Here is a 16848-nt window from a genome sequence, read left to right on the forward strand (position 1 = left end):
TATCACACTAGCAGTGGACATTGTTGCCAAGCAACGATAAAAATTCAAGAGGCTAATTTTAGCAACAGATTTTAGAAATGATCTAAAAATCTAATTCAGTCTTCTTAACATCTGGAGAGAGCCAGGTTAGCTGGCTTTATGTTAAGCTATGCTAACTAACTGCTGGATGTTGTGATGAAAGTGTTATCAATCCTCTCAGCAAAGAAAGCCAATAAGCACATTTGCCAAAATACCAAATTTCTGGCTAACTATCATCCTAGCTTTCAAGATTCTTTATAGAGAAACATCAAGCCACACCAAACCAGTCACAGAGACTGAGTGAGGTTGCAAAAATCAACTGGCCAACAAAACCAATGTGTACAAAACTGATAAGAGAAAACTTCCTGCCAGTGCTAAATTAGTTGCGGATGTTTTCCTGTGGCATTCGGAAAAAAAAAAAACCCACACACACACTTTACTTTGTACTAGCGGAAGGACTGTGGCGTACAGCATAATTCCCGGCAGTGGGTCATCACAGCTGAGTAGGGTGTTGCGCAACCACTTTTCTTTATGGGTAAAATATGTTGCATGTGTATATCGTACATGCATGTGTGTGTGTGTGTGTGTTTGTGTGTGTTGTGAGTGTATTTTTGAGTGAGGAAGAATGTGGTAAGCTTGTGAAGGGCATACATGTGGGTGCTCAGCCTCAGTGGGCAGGATGTGGGTGGAGAAGACCGTCTTCAATGCATGTACAGTGACACACACACACTAATGCATGAACAACTCTCCTCACACATACAACAATACAAGGCTAGCATGAATTCCAGTACATTTTAACACCAAAAGACTTTTAGAGATGTCTGAGTCTAATCAAGGACCTGAACAAGGCTTGATGATGATGTGACTCTGGTATGTCAGGTCACAACTACTACAGGTAGATCTGTTGCTTCCAAAGGCCCAACCAATAGCAAAAACTAAAGGCCCGATCAGAACAATTTGTTTTTAGTAAGCACTCTGTCTGTACACACAGTGGTGTGGCTTCATGACGAACCATCGAGCAGCTCAGCTAATGTTACACCTTGCTGTGTGGTGGCATTTGCTGGTTCTCGAGCTGCAGCACTTGCCTCTGGTTCACTTCTCTTTCTCTGTAGCCCAGGTCTCCGACCGCAACATTCGGATGCCAAATCACCATGGTGACACCCTCGGTGGCTCACTGAACCTTGTGAACACCCCCTTCTACCCCTCTCTGGCTGCACCCCCCCTCCACCCCCTGCTGCCTAGCAACAGTGGTGCCATTGGATTTCCTGTATGTTCGGGCTGATTCCTTAAAGAGGAACTTCGCCACAGGAACAGGAACGCAGCTCTCCTTCTTTGGCTGCTCTTCCAGTCCAGATCATCCAGGGCGTCAGAAACCAGGCAGGTCAGACATAATGACAAGCCTCTGGGAAGTGCAATGAACTCGGAGCTAGAAACTATTGCCACATGGAGTGCTTTATGATATCAAAAATCAGCTCATATGGACAGCGTGTTGTACTGGTGGGGCATTTTCAATAAACAGAGTCAGCAAAAACTAGAAACACCAGTTGAATCAGCACACGTGTTTCACCAAGGTAGCCTTTAATGCAAGTCTGTTAGGTTGGATTGCTTTATAGTGCACAGAAAGGTTCTATATTTCATGTCACTAAGTGTACATTACAGCCCCTCCTTTCACAAAGGAGCCTTTTCACCTACTTTACCATCATAAGTAGAACAGGTGACTGGCTTTCCTGTAAAAGTCCTCATATCTAAAACAAATTAACATGGGCGTGTTGGTTTGAACTATATAACTGCTGCCTTTCTCTCTTAAAGAGAACACAACATTCTTAACAGCACGTTGACAGTCAAAACCCTGCCAAACGCCCGGCTCCTAACCCTATTAGCAGGAAGGTGTCAGCTTGTCCAGAATTTATTCTGCAGTGTAAGACAGCCCCAAACATGTAGTCAAAAGGAATAAAGATCTATCTTCAGAGACAAGAGAAACAAGGAGTCCTGCAACAGATGGAAAGTTGTCAAACAGAAGAAACGGAGACAGCCTACATGTACAGATATTTAGAAAAACCTGCTAAGTACCTTCAGAAATGCACACAACTGTACCGAGGAGAATCTGTGCTGTTTTGAAGGAGAAAAATGGTCACAACGCCTCTTTCATGAAGTATTCTTCTTCAAGTTGGAGAACATCAAAATCACAATGTACATGAATCCACCTGTTACCAACCAGCTCCTGAGGCGATATTATATCAACATCAATCCTAAAAAGACTGACAGCTACTAGGTTAGGTTCACAGAGACAGTTATGCTTGCTCTATCACATTTGCTGGCCAGCACCCAGCTTCACCTCAGGGTCTGGCTGGCACTGGTTAAACACCTGTAAATCTCAAAGAACAACTGTTAGAAAACAAAGGCAGTTGTCAGCACCTGGCTGAGACGCATCAAGCCTCAAGCACATGGCTCAAGTTCTAGCTATGACCTGCCTGCTCTTTAAAAGTGAGGAAGAAAACAGAGTAAACCCACTCCACAAAGTCAGCAAGACAAACATGTCCTGCCAGTATGCACACACACATTTTGTTCATACTACATTTGCTATCCAGAAATGCTTTGCGCTCACTCACCGGTAGTCCATCCTCAGGAGTATCCCCTTCTCCAAAAGGCCGACAACCTGAAAGAGAGGGTGGACATAAATGAGAAAAGATTTTAGGACTGTCTTTATTGTTTATGCACCCAGACCAAGACAGGCATACTTGCGTTTATACATTACAAAACCAGTATAATAGCACTTGCACTTACACATTGCAGTATTTTAGCATTTTGGATACATAAACTTCATTGCCCAAAGATTGGAAAGACTTGTTTACGGAACTTAACCACTAGAGGGCAAAAAACTCAAAACTCCAGTATCCAGTACATTTATCAACTTCCTTGCACAAATGCATGTAACCAACAAAAAATTCTGATTTTAAACCTCAGCTTCTATCTTTCAAAACTACTTCAATGTCAACGGATGCCATCTCCACTGCTAAGCATGTTTGAGATTTACAAGGCTGATTCTTGTCAGGCCAGAATAGGTCAAGACTTCTGCTTCTCTCTGCCGGTTGCCTAATGGGGAAACGAAAGCTGCTTTGTTTTAGTGGGGCACACAGAAGTTAATGAAATATGCATGCCTAGAATAATGTAACCCCGACCTCGACTAAAATGCCACGTGCCATTTCCGCATCCAAAACACCTAGCTTGCTGATACTGGAGCCAGAGCTTATGTTTCAGGTATCAGGCTGACCATGTTACCACTTTTTCTTACTTCACAGCCTAAAACGAGCTCTGTTGATGCCATTATCTGAAGACAGACACTAATTTTACTAATATTTCTACATGAAGTGAAGTTTTAATAAAGCAAGGTGAAAATATTCATATTCACAACACTAATGTTTATGAGATGGCTTCCTCAATGAAAAACCTACCCAGAAGTAGTACTAGTGTATCAGATTTAGTTTTTATAATCCGATATATACACTGTTACTTTTATTGGGTTCATACATGCCAGCAATTTGAATTCAGTCAAGATGTCAGGTTAGTATGAATTTGTGGGTAAAAAAAAACCAAAACACCCTCTGCAGAGTGAGATCATACAGCACGGTAAGTATTGATATTTATATCTGATTTTCAAAAGACTGAGTAAAAACTAGTGCAGATGTCAGAACTCTGTGATCTCAGTATAGTCTTTGAAACAATTTTTACCAAGCCGGATGGTAATGACAGTCAATGCAATTTGTAATTTTGCTACATACGGTTGGAGATGTAATGAAGTCCAAGAACAAAAGAGAATAAAATCAGCAAAACTGAAGATAAAAAACCACCAGTTAGGCATCACCTTTTTGCCTCTAGAAACAGCAGACATATACTAGTATGTGCTTCAAGTTCAACAGCAATGCTGCTGCTAAATGACAGTTTAGGTGAATGGTTTGAGAAAAAATTGGATTACATAAAGGATACTATCTCAGGTCAGAATGATGCATGTCATACTAAAGCACATCTAATTACATTTGCACACAAGGTCAAGTTTTAAATAAAACACTATTTACTAAACTAAACCTAAACAATAATGTAGTTTTAGCCAGCTTCAGGTAACACACAACACTACAGCATCTCCGCTGAAAGTAGCAGCGGCCATTATATTCAAAATGTTAAAGAAAATTGATAGAAGAAAAAAATTCTTGAGGCAATGCTGCAGAAAACAGGGATAGAACCATTTCCACTGGGATGAGGGGGAAACTGTTTGTACCTGGGGCATCAAGAGGTTCTTTTTATACTTTGGTTCATTTAATTAGGATCACTGAGGCTTCATTTGAAGCACGGAGGTGTCAGTCTTCCTGTCTGCATTCAGAGAGAGAATACAGCGATACATGGTAACGCTGTCTCTGTCACAGAGGACAGAAGAATTCACTGGGCTTGTGTTAGACACAGTCTGTCCATCAGTCTGTCTGTCTGTCTCTGAATCACATGGAGAAAGGTGTTTGTGTATATGTGCGTGTATGCATTTCTCCACAACTGAGAGAAAGAGGCCTCCTGCAGCACGACTCTGGCAGTGCTGGGCCGCGAAGCTGCCTGAGCCATGTGCCTGGCGTTGCCATGGCAACAGAGGACTGCAAGACTGATACACACACGTGTGCACACATACACACAGGCAAACATATTCTCTCTTGCTGCCTCCTCTCTCCCCACACACATTCACGCAGCAGTCCAGCAGCAGAACGATGCAACAGGAATACAAAAGAACTCGCCCGCCTGTGCCGAGGAGAGGCATTAATTCAATTCAATTCAGTTTAATTTTATTTATATAGTGCCAAATCATAGCACAAGTCATCTCAGGGCACTTTATAGAGTAAGGTCAAGACCTTACAATATAACAGAGAGAAACCCAACAATTCCCCCTTGAGCAAGCACTTGGTGACAGTGGGGAGGAAAAAGTGCCTTTTAACAGGAAGAAACCTCAGATGCTACCAGACTCAGGGTGGGCGACCGTCTGCCTCGACCGGTCAGGGTGAGATGAGAGAAGAGATGAGCATTACACAACACTGGCAGAACACAGTAGATACCAGAAGAAAGAAGTAAACAGAGCGAGGAGAAGACATGAGTGGAAAGAGAGAGAGAGAGAGAGAGAGAGAGAGAGAGAGAGAGAGAGAGAGAGAGAGAGAGAGAGAGAGAGAGAGAGAGAGAGAGAGAGAGAGAGAGAGAGAGAGAGAGAGAGAGAGAGAGAGAGAGAGAGAGAGAGAGAGAGAGAGAGAGAGAGAGAGAGAGAGAGAGAGAGAGAGAAGGGCTGGCTCTAGGGAGTTGAAATCCACCATCACCTGCTGTAGCTGACATTCACACAAAAGAATAGAATTCTTTACTTGGAGACCAAAACCGTACAGTCTGAGGTGAAGGTGTATAATCACAATGCCCTGCTACTAGAGATGTTCAAACTTCTTTACAAAGCACTGTGTTATGTGAACTAGCACTACCTATTAGCTTTCTTTTCAATTATACTGACAATGTTTTTCTTGATGGGTCTGTAAAATGTCAAAAAAATTGTGAAAGGTGGCATATCTGTGGTGGAAAATCCCCCCCAACAGGAAACTGGAAGTTTTGGCTATTTTAGGCCAACCAGTTGATAAGCCCAGAAAAATTACACCCCCTGTCAAAAGTTTTAGAACACTTTCTCATTCAAATAAATTAGAATCTGTCCTAAAACTTATGACAGGGGGTGTACCTTCAATATGACATTGTTATAAAATAGTGTTAAGTTTATAGTTTTCATTTGTCTTTGTTCTCTTGCTTCTTCAAAATTCAGAGGAAAAGCATTTCGCAAAGCCTGCCCTGCAATTGTCCATGGTTGCCTTTAACCCAGACACCATGTGGACTTCTGCCCAGGAAGTTCAAATCTCAGATAAATGGTTGTGGGCAAGAAGCAACTGATGCCCAGCAGTGATAAGCTTTTATGATATGTTCTGTTGTACCTTCTCTATGCTCCCCAGGGTTCCCAGGTCTAGAGAGTAAAGGAGATTATAGCTCCCCAGCCAGCCAGCCTCTTGTGTAACACGGGGCTGGGTGGCAGATTGCTGAGTTGGCGATTCTCCTTCTAATTGGATGACTTTGCAACCTCTGGCACTGTACAGAAAAATAATGCTTATCAGGACCCAAAGCTGCCAACTCAACTAAGAGACTCAACTTCACACCAGACTAATATCTAGCTTAGCTCTTTAAAAAAAAAAAAGCATAACTGCCACACTGTACATAGCCACACCAAAGCCAGCTTTTTTTTTCCTCAACTAGTCTAGCCAGTCCTCAAACCTACCTACCAAGACTGTGCAAAGTACAAAAAGCACAAAAGCTGGTGGTCAAGTTTCTTCGTACTAAAGCTCGGCCCCTATCTCAGGTTGCCATCCATTCTACGTGTTTCTCCTTATGCTCCAATCGTCTCATGTCCTATATCACCCGCTGTCTGGGCACAGTGTTGCACTGCCAGTCTCTACAGGAAGTGGCAAGCTTATCTGGGCAGCTGGGACTGATAAGATAACACAGGAGGGGTCATGCTTGGGTGAGTGAGCAGGTAGCAGTGGTGGGGGAGTCATCAACGCTAATCAACGCTACACATCTCTCCTAGAACAGATGCCAGGTCAGCCATTACGAGCCAAAGATAAACAAGCAGGAAGAAAGGCTGTAGAAGCCCACCAGTAGAAAGCATTCATACACACACACACACACACATATATTATTTTACATGTGTTGAATGGCTGCCAGTACACGTACTATAGTGCAAACTGTTGGAGGCAGTTCCAAACAAACCTGATGTTTTGCTGATTAGTTTGAGAGGGTAGAAGGCAGTGAGGGTAGTCAACAAAAATACTCAGGGCTGCACTGATTTTTCTGATAAGGAAACAATAGTCAGTGCTGGCTGACTGATTTGTAAGTTAACGTACGTTCTGCTTAGTTGCTGCTGTTATCTTTGGTTTGACCTGCTCTAAACACCCAAAACACACACACAGGCAGACACCATGGCAACACACCCACCTTGGTGGATGTCCTCAATGGCCCGGCGTATGCCCCGGTCAAAGGCGCGGGCATCAGCAGGACTCTGGAAGGTCAGTCCAAACTTCTTGTCATTGATCCTCCAGTGGTGGAAGATGGGGTTGACTTTGTTGTAGACTAGGTCTTTCTGCAGAACACATTCCAGTACCACCTAAAAACACACACACATACAGCCTGAATAAAAAGAAGTATATTTGCACTTCATGATGTTAGTATACAAACTGGATGCAGACTTTAAACGGTGTGGTTTAATGGGTTTGAGGATGGAACTCGCTGGGGAACACGCATATAAATCCTTCATCTAACTCTCTAAGCCGTTTTAATGCGTCACATTCAATCAATCCAACACAAGCAAAGAAAAAAAAAAAGGAAGAGTATGAGAGAAGATTTCTGCATCTTGAACTACACATACGGTAACTCCAGAGTTTCTAAAATAGAAACTGAAAAAAAAGGTCACCCTAAACCCAATAATTTCACGTTCTTTTAGGGATAATTTGTAAAACACATTCTAAATGGTGGGGTTTTCATTACAGATGATGTTAAACTTGAAGAGCAGCGGTGGCAGGAGGGTGTGGGTGTGTGGAGGTGTTTTGGAGCCAGGAAGCCCAAGTGTATGGCAGAGAGAGCCTGTGTTTCCAAAGCCTATTATTAATCAGGGCTACTGGGCCGCCTCCCGGCCTTCCTCTAGGCAGATTAAATGAAATGAGAGACAGCCATTACAGTCTTTGAGGTTTTTATTGACGTGCACGAGAGGTGGCTTAACGGAGTGTGAATGTGCGAGCGTGTGCATGGTGGTCTGCGTGAGAGAACGCGTGAGCACAGGAGCTGGTGTGATGAAAAGCTCAATGACCCAAGTGCTTCACCGTGCATCTTCGCGGCGCAAACGCCTTGTCGGAGGATAACAGTCACAAAACCGATTCTCGATGGCTGAAAGCAGATGGCACAGTTCCCCCTGGATCTGGATAACAGTCAACATGCTCACTTTAGGAGGCTGATATGTGGCAGCTGTACAAGAGGCTGATGATATGTGATATGCGTGTGTCGGAGGGGGAGTACACAGGTCTACATTTCATTCTGTCTGTGCGAGTTGCTTCGTACGCTCAATGCAAGTGTGCCGTAACGTAGCTCACAGTGTCTGTCCTCATGTCACTGTTGCGTACATGCCTCCAACAAGAAAAGGAAGGGCAACGGTTAAGACTGTGTGTTTACCCAGAGCCAGTGGATGAAGGGAGGGATGGATGTGAGAGGATGGGGTGGCAAGGAAGGGAGGAGGAGAAGGAGGAGGAGGGGTCCGCTGTGCCTCTGGGGGTGATTGTGGAGGCGAGACTGAATGGAGCCGGAGCAGGTAAGGTGAGCGCACAGCAAGGCCGACAGAGGAGGAAGTATCACAGTTGCATGGAAGGATGATACTTAACACCGCATTCCACAATGTGCTCAGAGAAAAGAGAGGAGGAGGAGGAGCCACCCTGACAGAAAGAGAGACAGAAAGGGAACATAGGCAGGAGATGTTAAAGGAGGAGAGGGACAAAGACAGATGGAGGTGAGACATGCAAAGAGCAGTGAAGACAGTGTGAGAGGAGGAAGAAACCAGGTGAAAGACATCAGGCTACACAGCACACAATATTGTTGCTGAAAAAATCGTAATGACAACCTGAGTCATTTCAACAAAAATGCGTGAAATAAAAGAATATGTTATCGTCTTAATTGTCTTGGAATGCATCTGTTTGTTTTGAGGATATAAGAGAAGTCACTGCATGAAAAAACACAACACAAAGAAGGGTAAGCACTGATATTTAAACACTGAGATTTGAGGGTTTAGTAGGACACACTGAAATTGATAAACAGCTTTTCCCCCTTGTCCAAAAAATAAAAGCAGTTAAGTATATCTGCTAGCCAAAACAAAGCCAAAACAATCGAATGACAATGCTAACAGTAGAGACAAATTGTATCGAATAGGCCTTAGCCTGAAGGCAGAGCTATTTCTAGTGAGCCTGGACTACACCACATTCACAGCTGTATCAATCAGAGGGAGTGGCAGACTACGAACAACAGGAAGAGAGGTGGAGTGGCAGGGAGCTTAGCTGGAGATTTGTCATAATCCGAGAGCCAGTATGGTAAGTAATCAGCAACCAATTAGATCTGTAGTTTTAAAAGAGTCAGAGAATGAGAGGGAGAGTGAAAGAGAGAGAGAGAGTGTGAGGGGAGGGAGGGGGAAAGAAGGAGAGTGATTGGTAGCTATATGGAGAGCCAGCTGAGTCATCACCAGTACACTCTGTGCCGCATCACTGCGCTTATAGACAGATCCCCTCCACCTCTCTTCTTCCGTCTCCCATCTTTCTGGCTCCACCTCTATTTCCTGCTCTTTGACTACAAACTACTCTCCCCTCGTTCCTCTCATATCTCATGCATCCCAATCAACTAATTTGGAACAGCCAAAGCTGTGTCTTTTTTGATTTCAAAATAACTGCATCTCTGATCTCTTTTCCTCTGTATAGCGCAGGTTCCTGTCAGGGATGTGAGATGTCATCGCTTTTTTAAAAAAAATTTATGTCTGTTTCCAGATGGATAAAAGCACCGGACTTGTATCCTTTGACAAGACAAATACACGCGTATATATATATATATATATATATATATATATATATATATATATCACAAAACGTGGTAGACCATTTATCGTTTCTGTGTTTTAGACATACCAAAATAAATCAAGCACTCAACGAGCTCTTCCCGAAGCCTCTTTTCATTCATACAACATAATTACAGTCTTTCATTTACTTCTGAAATCAAAACACTGATGTTATTGTTAAGAAAAATACAGTGGTAACAAGTGCTGATATTGCCATGTGTCTTTCCTGACTATGGCTAACATATTCTTATGTGGTTTTGTTTGTTGCTGTTGTTTTCTTGGACTCATCGCTCTGCTTCTTCTTCTGATGCCCTCAGACTGTCGGTAGCGCTGCGGTTGATGCCGACACCCTGGCACTGGGTGGCATCTCGACAGACCTACATATGGCTGGGTGTTTGTTGTGGTGGCTGGGGACTCTGGCAGTGACAGGGGTGTTTTACCACATCCCAGAACAGTTGCTGGGGTCTCTGAACCATGTCTATACCCTGTGTGAACAACAGCATTCCCGTCACACCCTTTCCTGTGCCACACACATGCTTGGATAGCAACGCACAAAACACAAACACGCCGTAAACACAAAACACACATAAAATGTGTTCCGTCACAGAAGATTTAAAAAAAAAAAAAAAAAGGTGATTTAGACGCCTTGCTGTAACAAGCCTCTAACGTCATATCGTCATGAACCACCAAATTTTGTTCATCATGGTGGCCTCCTCTGTCGTCTGGCATGTGACAGACAGTTCTCGTTCTCACACAAACAGATTTACACTCTTATTACCACAGATACAGGATTATCCCAGTGCATGTACTGGATCTGTTTTACATCTACACCACAGAATGAAGTGTGACAAGAGGGTCATGAGCTTTACAGCAACTATAGTAAAAGCCCTACAGATTAGAGTATGACTGGATGTTGTGGAGCTTCACTGTTACTTTCTTTGTGAAGAAACAGACAAAGACATACAGTTGTAAGTTCTGTGTTTTTATGTGGATATAATGCAGGGTACAGGTGTATAGAGCAAGAACCTATTGAACCTGTCAATGGTTAAAAAATTAGTAATGCCTGAACTAAACATGTTCCACCGTTATATTTACAAAAATAACAATTCTCTATTATTTACAAGCCCTTGCTGCTCCTTATAAATGAGATTTTATACCAATCTTTATTTTGTTGAATTAAATCAGCCAAAAGGTTTGATAACAATTAATCATTGAAAGCATCATATTACTATATTGTGTAGCTACAGCCACCACTGCATCCAAAACGGATATGCAATGTGTGTGAAGAGGTTGGGAAAAACAGTTGCAATACAGTTTGAGTATGATAATGATCTTCAAGACACTGCACTCAGGGCGTTAGTGGCTTCATTGATCAACTGATTGACAAAAACCTAATTACTCATTTTGATAATGAACTAATGATTTGAGTTTTTTTCTCAAGCAAAATCTCAAAATTTTGATGGTTCAAGTAGATAATAGATTTGTAGCAAGAAAAAAAAGAAATAGGAATATGTCCCCTTGGCTCTGAAACCTTTTGTTGGACATTGACATTTTCTGATTAAAACTGAAAAAGTAATCCACATATAAATATATTATGAAAGTAACTGACAGAGCAAGCCATACTACACAATGTTTTTGTAGCTAGATCATAGTTTTTCTGCATACATCTTAATTTAAATGGCTTTATTTGTTTAACCGTTTATCAGAAACTACATATACTCAGTGTCCTGTGTCTATTGGTGTCTAAATACCAACAGACACAGGACACTACCTATGTTCAGTTTTATCATACTAACTATAGCGCGCTGCACACACAAACATGCTTCGGATTTTGTACTTTCACACCAGGTTAACCCGGATATATTTTCCTAATGTAGTTTGTTGACACATACAGTCTTTATAACACACTTTAAAAAAGAAGAGGAAATTTTTATAAATAGGTAGTCAAATACTTGTGTACTCATGGAAAACCAGAGTGAGTGTGAATTTCCAGCCCCTATTCCATCCTGCAGGTCCCTTCCATGCTCTTTGTCTGTTTCCCACATCCCTCATCCCACATTCTCTTCTCTTGAGTCATGTGCCCTTCTCCCTGATGATGTCATCATGCATCACAGCATCACGCAGTTTGCTCCTATTTTCAGATACCTGCGCTATGGAGGAAAGCCAAACAACCACTTCCTGTGTGAGAGTGTGTGAGTGAGACCAAGAAAGCAGGACTCATGTTGATCTCATTCAAGAGAACGCAGCATTTCTGACATGTATATGGGCATAAAAAGGAACAGCTAAGGAGAGATGTTCAGCGCAACAAGCAGCTGGTTATATATCCAGCATTATTATTAATTTATGCAGAGTAGCACATAACAGGACTCCCATATATGGGCTCAAGGTTCCCTTACCAGTTTGTCTTTGAGCCTTTCGCCCTTGATGTGGAACTCCACAGCAGTAGGACTGGGACTGGGGGTGGGACTGGGACTAGGACTTGGGCTACAGGGGCTGAGGTTGCCGCTGCTTCCTCCGCTGCCTCCACTGTGGGTGCTGCCGCTGTCCTCCGCCCGGCTGACCTTATAAACGGTGACACAGCTAAGGCCTCCGCCCCCCAGGGGAAGCCACCCACCACTGGAGTCATCCCGAGTCATGACCACTGCTCTCACACGCGCATAACTGTCACTGTGGAGGAAAAGGGAGGAAAACAAAGAGGGAGCAAGGAAAAAGGAGAGAAGGATAAAAGAGAAAATAACGCTGTTAGTGAACAGAATCCGCAGTAACTATCATATTTACATTTTTCGCTTTCAGGATCTGAGTATATAACCTGGACTACAAAAGCATAATGAGAACTATGTAGCATCAGCCTACATGAAATGTCAGCCCACATAACACAGCTAAATTTCAGGATAAACAAGTTGTAATACAGTACCTTTAGCATGCACAATATGGTTATTAAATGTGTAGTGAAGATCAAAATATACAGACAAGGTAAAGGGAGAAGATAGGTTCACAATTACTACATCACATTTGTTCAACAATTTGAACGTGTAAACTGAGTTCAAAACACAGCACATCAGACTATAACTACTCTTAACTAGAGGGAAATCTTGGTGGAGGCAAAGACTATAGAAACAAGCTAGCCTACAAGCATCTATTAAAACAGAAAGACTGAAAAAGTAAGGTTCGAGATTGCACATTTTGGTTTTAGGGACATGATATAATCGACTATAAGCTGTCTGAACTATCAGTGCATGTTTAGCCCTAGCCAGAGGGTGACTGACCATGGGCCAAGTTCAGTCTCTGATCACTGCTGATTTCCAACCTTTCCCCTAAAGCAGGTGGTTTTAAACAACACAGCACATGACGGAGGCTCCAGCTCACATCGCGGACTGTCCTTTGAATCATAGGGTAAACACTGTAGATCAGTCATTTGTAATACCTAACATTATCTATGTAACTGAAGGAAAAGATACAAAAAGTGTGTTTTTTATGAAACAGTAATGAAGCATAGGGTAGATTATTTGCTTTCTCATCCAGTGAATTATTCAGTTTCAGCGAGTTTATGGACAGCTATCATGACGCAGTTTGTACAAAAATGCACAGAGCTTCAGGTTTTTAGGCGTTTTTTTCTTCTTTACATACAATGACAAAAAAATGCATGTGCCATCATTCAAATATCAAACGATCTCAAAGTGTAAGAACAAAAGATTTCTATTCACAAATTTGATACAAATCAGAACTCAAATTCACTATACTGTGTAAGGGTATCAATAAAATATTACATAAGAATATACTTACTACTTATGACAAATTATAATTCCAATAACTATTTATGACACACCGTAATTCTAAATCTGTCTCTCATTTAATCCTCTCCTTTTCTCTCTACTTGGAGTCAGATGTTTCCCTGATTAGATAACACTGCATTGGGCCACCGGAAATGACAAAGGTCAGGGCTTGCTGAGGGCAGCGTTTTGCACAAACTGCTGGTAACATATTAAAGACTTGGAAAGATCAGAGAGCTGACAGAAATGGGCAGAAGAACTTAAGAATGTGACTGCCGGATGTCTCCCTGTGACACATTGCTCTCTGGCCAACATCCTCGTTGACCAATGAAGATGATGTCACAGAGTCTGAAACGTTTCTAAAGAATTTCTTCTCAACCTGTGGCCAAATCTGAAGCAGTGACTGAGGGAAAGAAATGTCACTAACAATAACATGTACTATACAAAAATAGTAACTTGAAGCTCTCGATCCAAAAGGAGAATAGCTGCTTCCTCCCCCTTCCTGCCTTTCCTCTTGGCCAGCTACATAAGGGTAACCTTTGGTCTGCTGCCTTCCACACCCTTGGCAAACCTCACTGTCTAGGTTATTGGTTAGTAATTAATCTCAGAGCCAGTGAGCATTAAATCTGAGGATATCTTTGTCTTTTTGGGAAGCCATTCAAATCCTGGCACCTGGTAATAGCTGACCAAAGCTTCCTCAAAGGGTTGATAAATAGATATAAATGAGTCAGTCAAAAATAAACTGACCTACAAACCAGATTGGCTTTTTGAAAACCGCACACTTAATTCTAGGTTGTTCAGACATGCTCAAAAGTACAAGATTGTCTACTTAACTGACTAAATTCAAACATATGTGCATTTTCATCAAAACATATGAAAATATTGATTTTTTTTTATTCATAACAACATATGCTACCTTGCCCTCTTGCTTGCAACTAACTATGATTAATAGAAGACCTTATGGTGATAAACAACATTTTTGTAATGATGTGTCAAAAGCAACGGTATAAAAAAACAATATGGCAATGTAAAAGGAGTCATACGAACTGATGAATACCACATCGTGGACAGACAGACAGTGACTTACTAGTGATGATAAAGTAGTGCTTAGTAGCAAAAAAGCCAGGCATTTCCCTCAGAATGATAGCCTAGCCACGCTAGACAACCCATGGCAACAAATTTAATTCTCTGCCAGGGTCGGTCTCGTTACCCTCGGTAAGCCGCGAGGTTGGATGCTCCTAAAACTGGCCCACGAGTCACCATGAAGTGTAGAGTCAGAAGGCGGACGTAACTAAGTGACGACAGAGGTGCAACGATTCTGACAGAAACAACCGGAAACAACTAGCCTAGACAACCCACAGCAACGAATTTAATTCTCTGCCAGGGTCGACAACAAAAACGACCTCCATTAGCACAGAGTCTGAATAATCTTTCTGTTAACATGTCTGTAATATACTTGAGCTTTGACAGTATAAATAAGGCTTCACCGAACTCCCGCATTGTCTGATTTCCGGCACTTTAGGAACTCTGTCAGCCTATTCATTAAGCTGATTGGTTGTATACCTACCCAACCGCTGCAGAGTGATTTGAAAGACAACCTTTTAGCCCGCCTCCCTCCCTGTCCAGAGTTCCTCGACCCTTGTGTCTTCAGAACTGGGTCTAGCGCGGCTAGGCTATCAGAATGATGTAAAAGAAAAGTGAATATTGGACTTGTATTGTGTTGGCAACCAGAAAAGCTGCTAATTAAGGATGATGTTGGCTCTATAACTGCTGGGTGTAGAATTATTGCTAACATAAGCTACTGCAAAACAAATGTAAACTTTTTTTTAACCAAATAAACAGTTTTAAAACGTAACTAGGAAAATAGCATGGCTCACGCCAAAACCAGTGTTTTGGCGTGAGCTCTCGCGCGATTTTGGAACAAGATTTGCTTTCTAGCGTCCTGAGATTTGGATACACACCACAACAAAGAGCGATCGCCAGGTAATGTGGAGGTTTCCGTTCACTTCTCATCTCTAGTATGTTGTGGGACACTCATTGAGACTATCTGAGCCGGTCAGTGTGGGGCAAAAGCACGTTAGGGCGGACTTTGACGCGGGGGGGCCAGCTGCCCCATTCTTTTCGCTAGCCGAGCTGCTAGCTGAGCTGCTAAGCTGCCTGCCTGGCTAAATACTGGAGCTATGTCGAAAATTAATTTCTCCATCACTCACATGTATGAAATGACAAATGAAAACAGACCCCAGGTTGAAAAAAACCAAAGTTCCCCTTTAAGAAATATATATCCTTCCATAATTTATTAAATATATTTTATGTCCTTATTATCTGTTCTCTTTTTGATGTTCCCATAATTAGTCACAAATCAATACAACCAAACAATCCTTTAGTCAGACTGAACGGCTATCAAATCCTTTGGTGGTGTTTAATTTGGTAGAGCTGTGCACACTTCTGCCTGTTGGAAACTGATGCCGTGCCAGTCTGTCTATATTCTCAGCAAGCTCTGCCAATCAGGGTGCAAAAAAATGGACAACATTGGAAGACTTTTACTTTCTTATTATAATCATCACAATTCCAAGGACACTTCAAAGATTATACTGTGATTTTACAGCCACTTACTGATTCAACTGTTCCAAAAATAAGCAAACATTCTGCCAATCAAACAAATATGGGTAAGTAAAAAAGAAATAGAAGGCTGGACAAGAAGAGACACATATTTTTGTTGAATTACCAACAATGTGTATCTTTTGTGAACCTAAATGTCCTCACAGCACAATTGTCAGTTTTCTTTCTAATGTGCAGCCTCAGGCTTATTTGAACAGTAACTTGTTGCAGGACACTGACACAACCACAGCTAACTTCCCCTTGCAACCTCACAGAAACACCCTTTCTGGTTACATCTTGTTACAGCAGGGCCGCCAAAGTAGTGCATGAGAACCTCTGCCGCACCAGGGGAAAAAAAATTGTTTTTGAGCAGTATAGCAGGCACTAAAAGAGGAAAATGCTGCTGCTGTTACACCCCTCTATGGCCCCAATAAAGGATGCGGGTGATGGGTGCAGAAGGGGCTGTCAGTCAGACAGGGGTCCCTGGGGTGAACAGAAGGCAGGCGGTGGTGTCGCTCAGCCATGACCAGGGCACAATGACCAGGGCCTGACCCTTCAGACCTACCATCACACACATGCCAGCAACCATGACACTCACAGGGAGGGGGGCTAGGCCCAGAGAGGAAGTTAAATGAACTATGCATATGTGCATGTTTGCATCCGGCCTAAAACACTATTGACAACGTTGTTTTAAAAACCACAGACACACCTAAAACAACAAATGATACTTATTTATGCAGGAACTCAATTCAAATCTTGACAGTACATATCAAA

The 16848-nt window shown here is 42.3% G+C and overlaps 1 protein-coding gene across 1 annotated transcript in view; it reads right to left on the reverse strand.

Moving 5' to 3' along the window:
- The window catches only part of spred1 (sprouty related EVH1 domain containing 1), a 34311-nt gene that overhangs the window by 8554 nt on the left and 8909 nt on the right, over positions 1-16848 (reverse strand). The window contains exons 2-4 of the mRNA XM_022214850.2: positions 12103-12373; positions 7060-7228; positions 2628-2674 (exon numbers count right to left, since the gene is read on the reverse strand). Of these exons, the coding sequence (XP_022070542.1) occupies positions 2628-2674; positions 7060-7228; positions 12103-12373 (487 nt within the window). The remainder of the gene's footprint in view (positions 1-2627; positions 2675-7059; positions 7229-12102; positions 12374-16848) is intronic.

This window comes from Acanthochromis polyacanthus, chromosome 1 (genome assembly GCF_021347895.1).
Source record: "Acanthochromis polyacanthus isolate Apoly-LR-REF ecotype Palm Island chromosome 1, KAUST_Apoly_ChrSc, whole genome shotgun sequence".
In the NCBI taxonomy this organism is placed as follows: domain Eukaryota; kingdom Metazoa; phylum Chordata; class Actinopteri; family Pomacentridae; genus Acanthochromis; species Acanthochromis polyacanthus.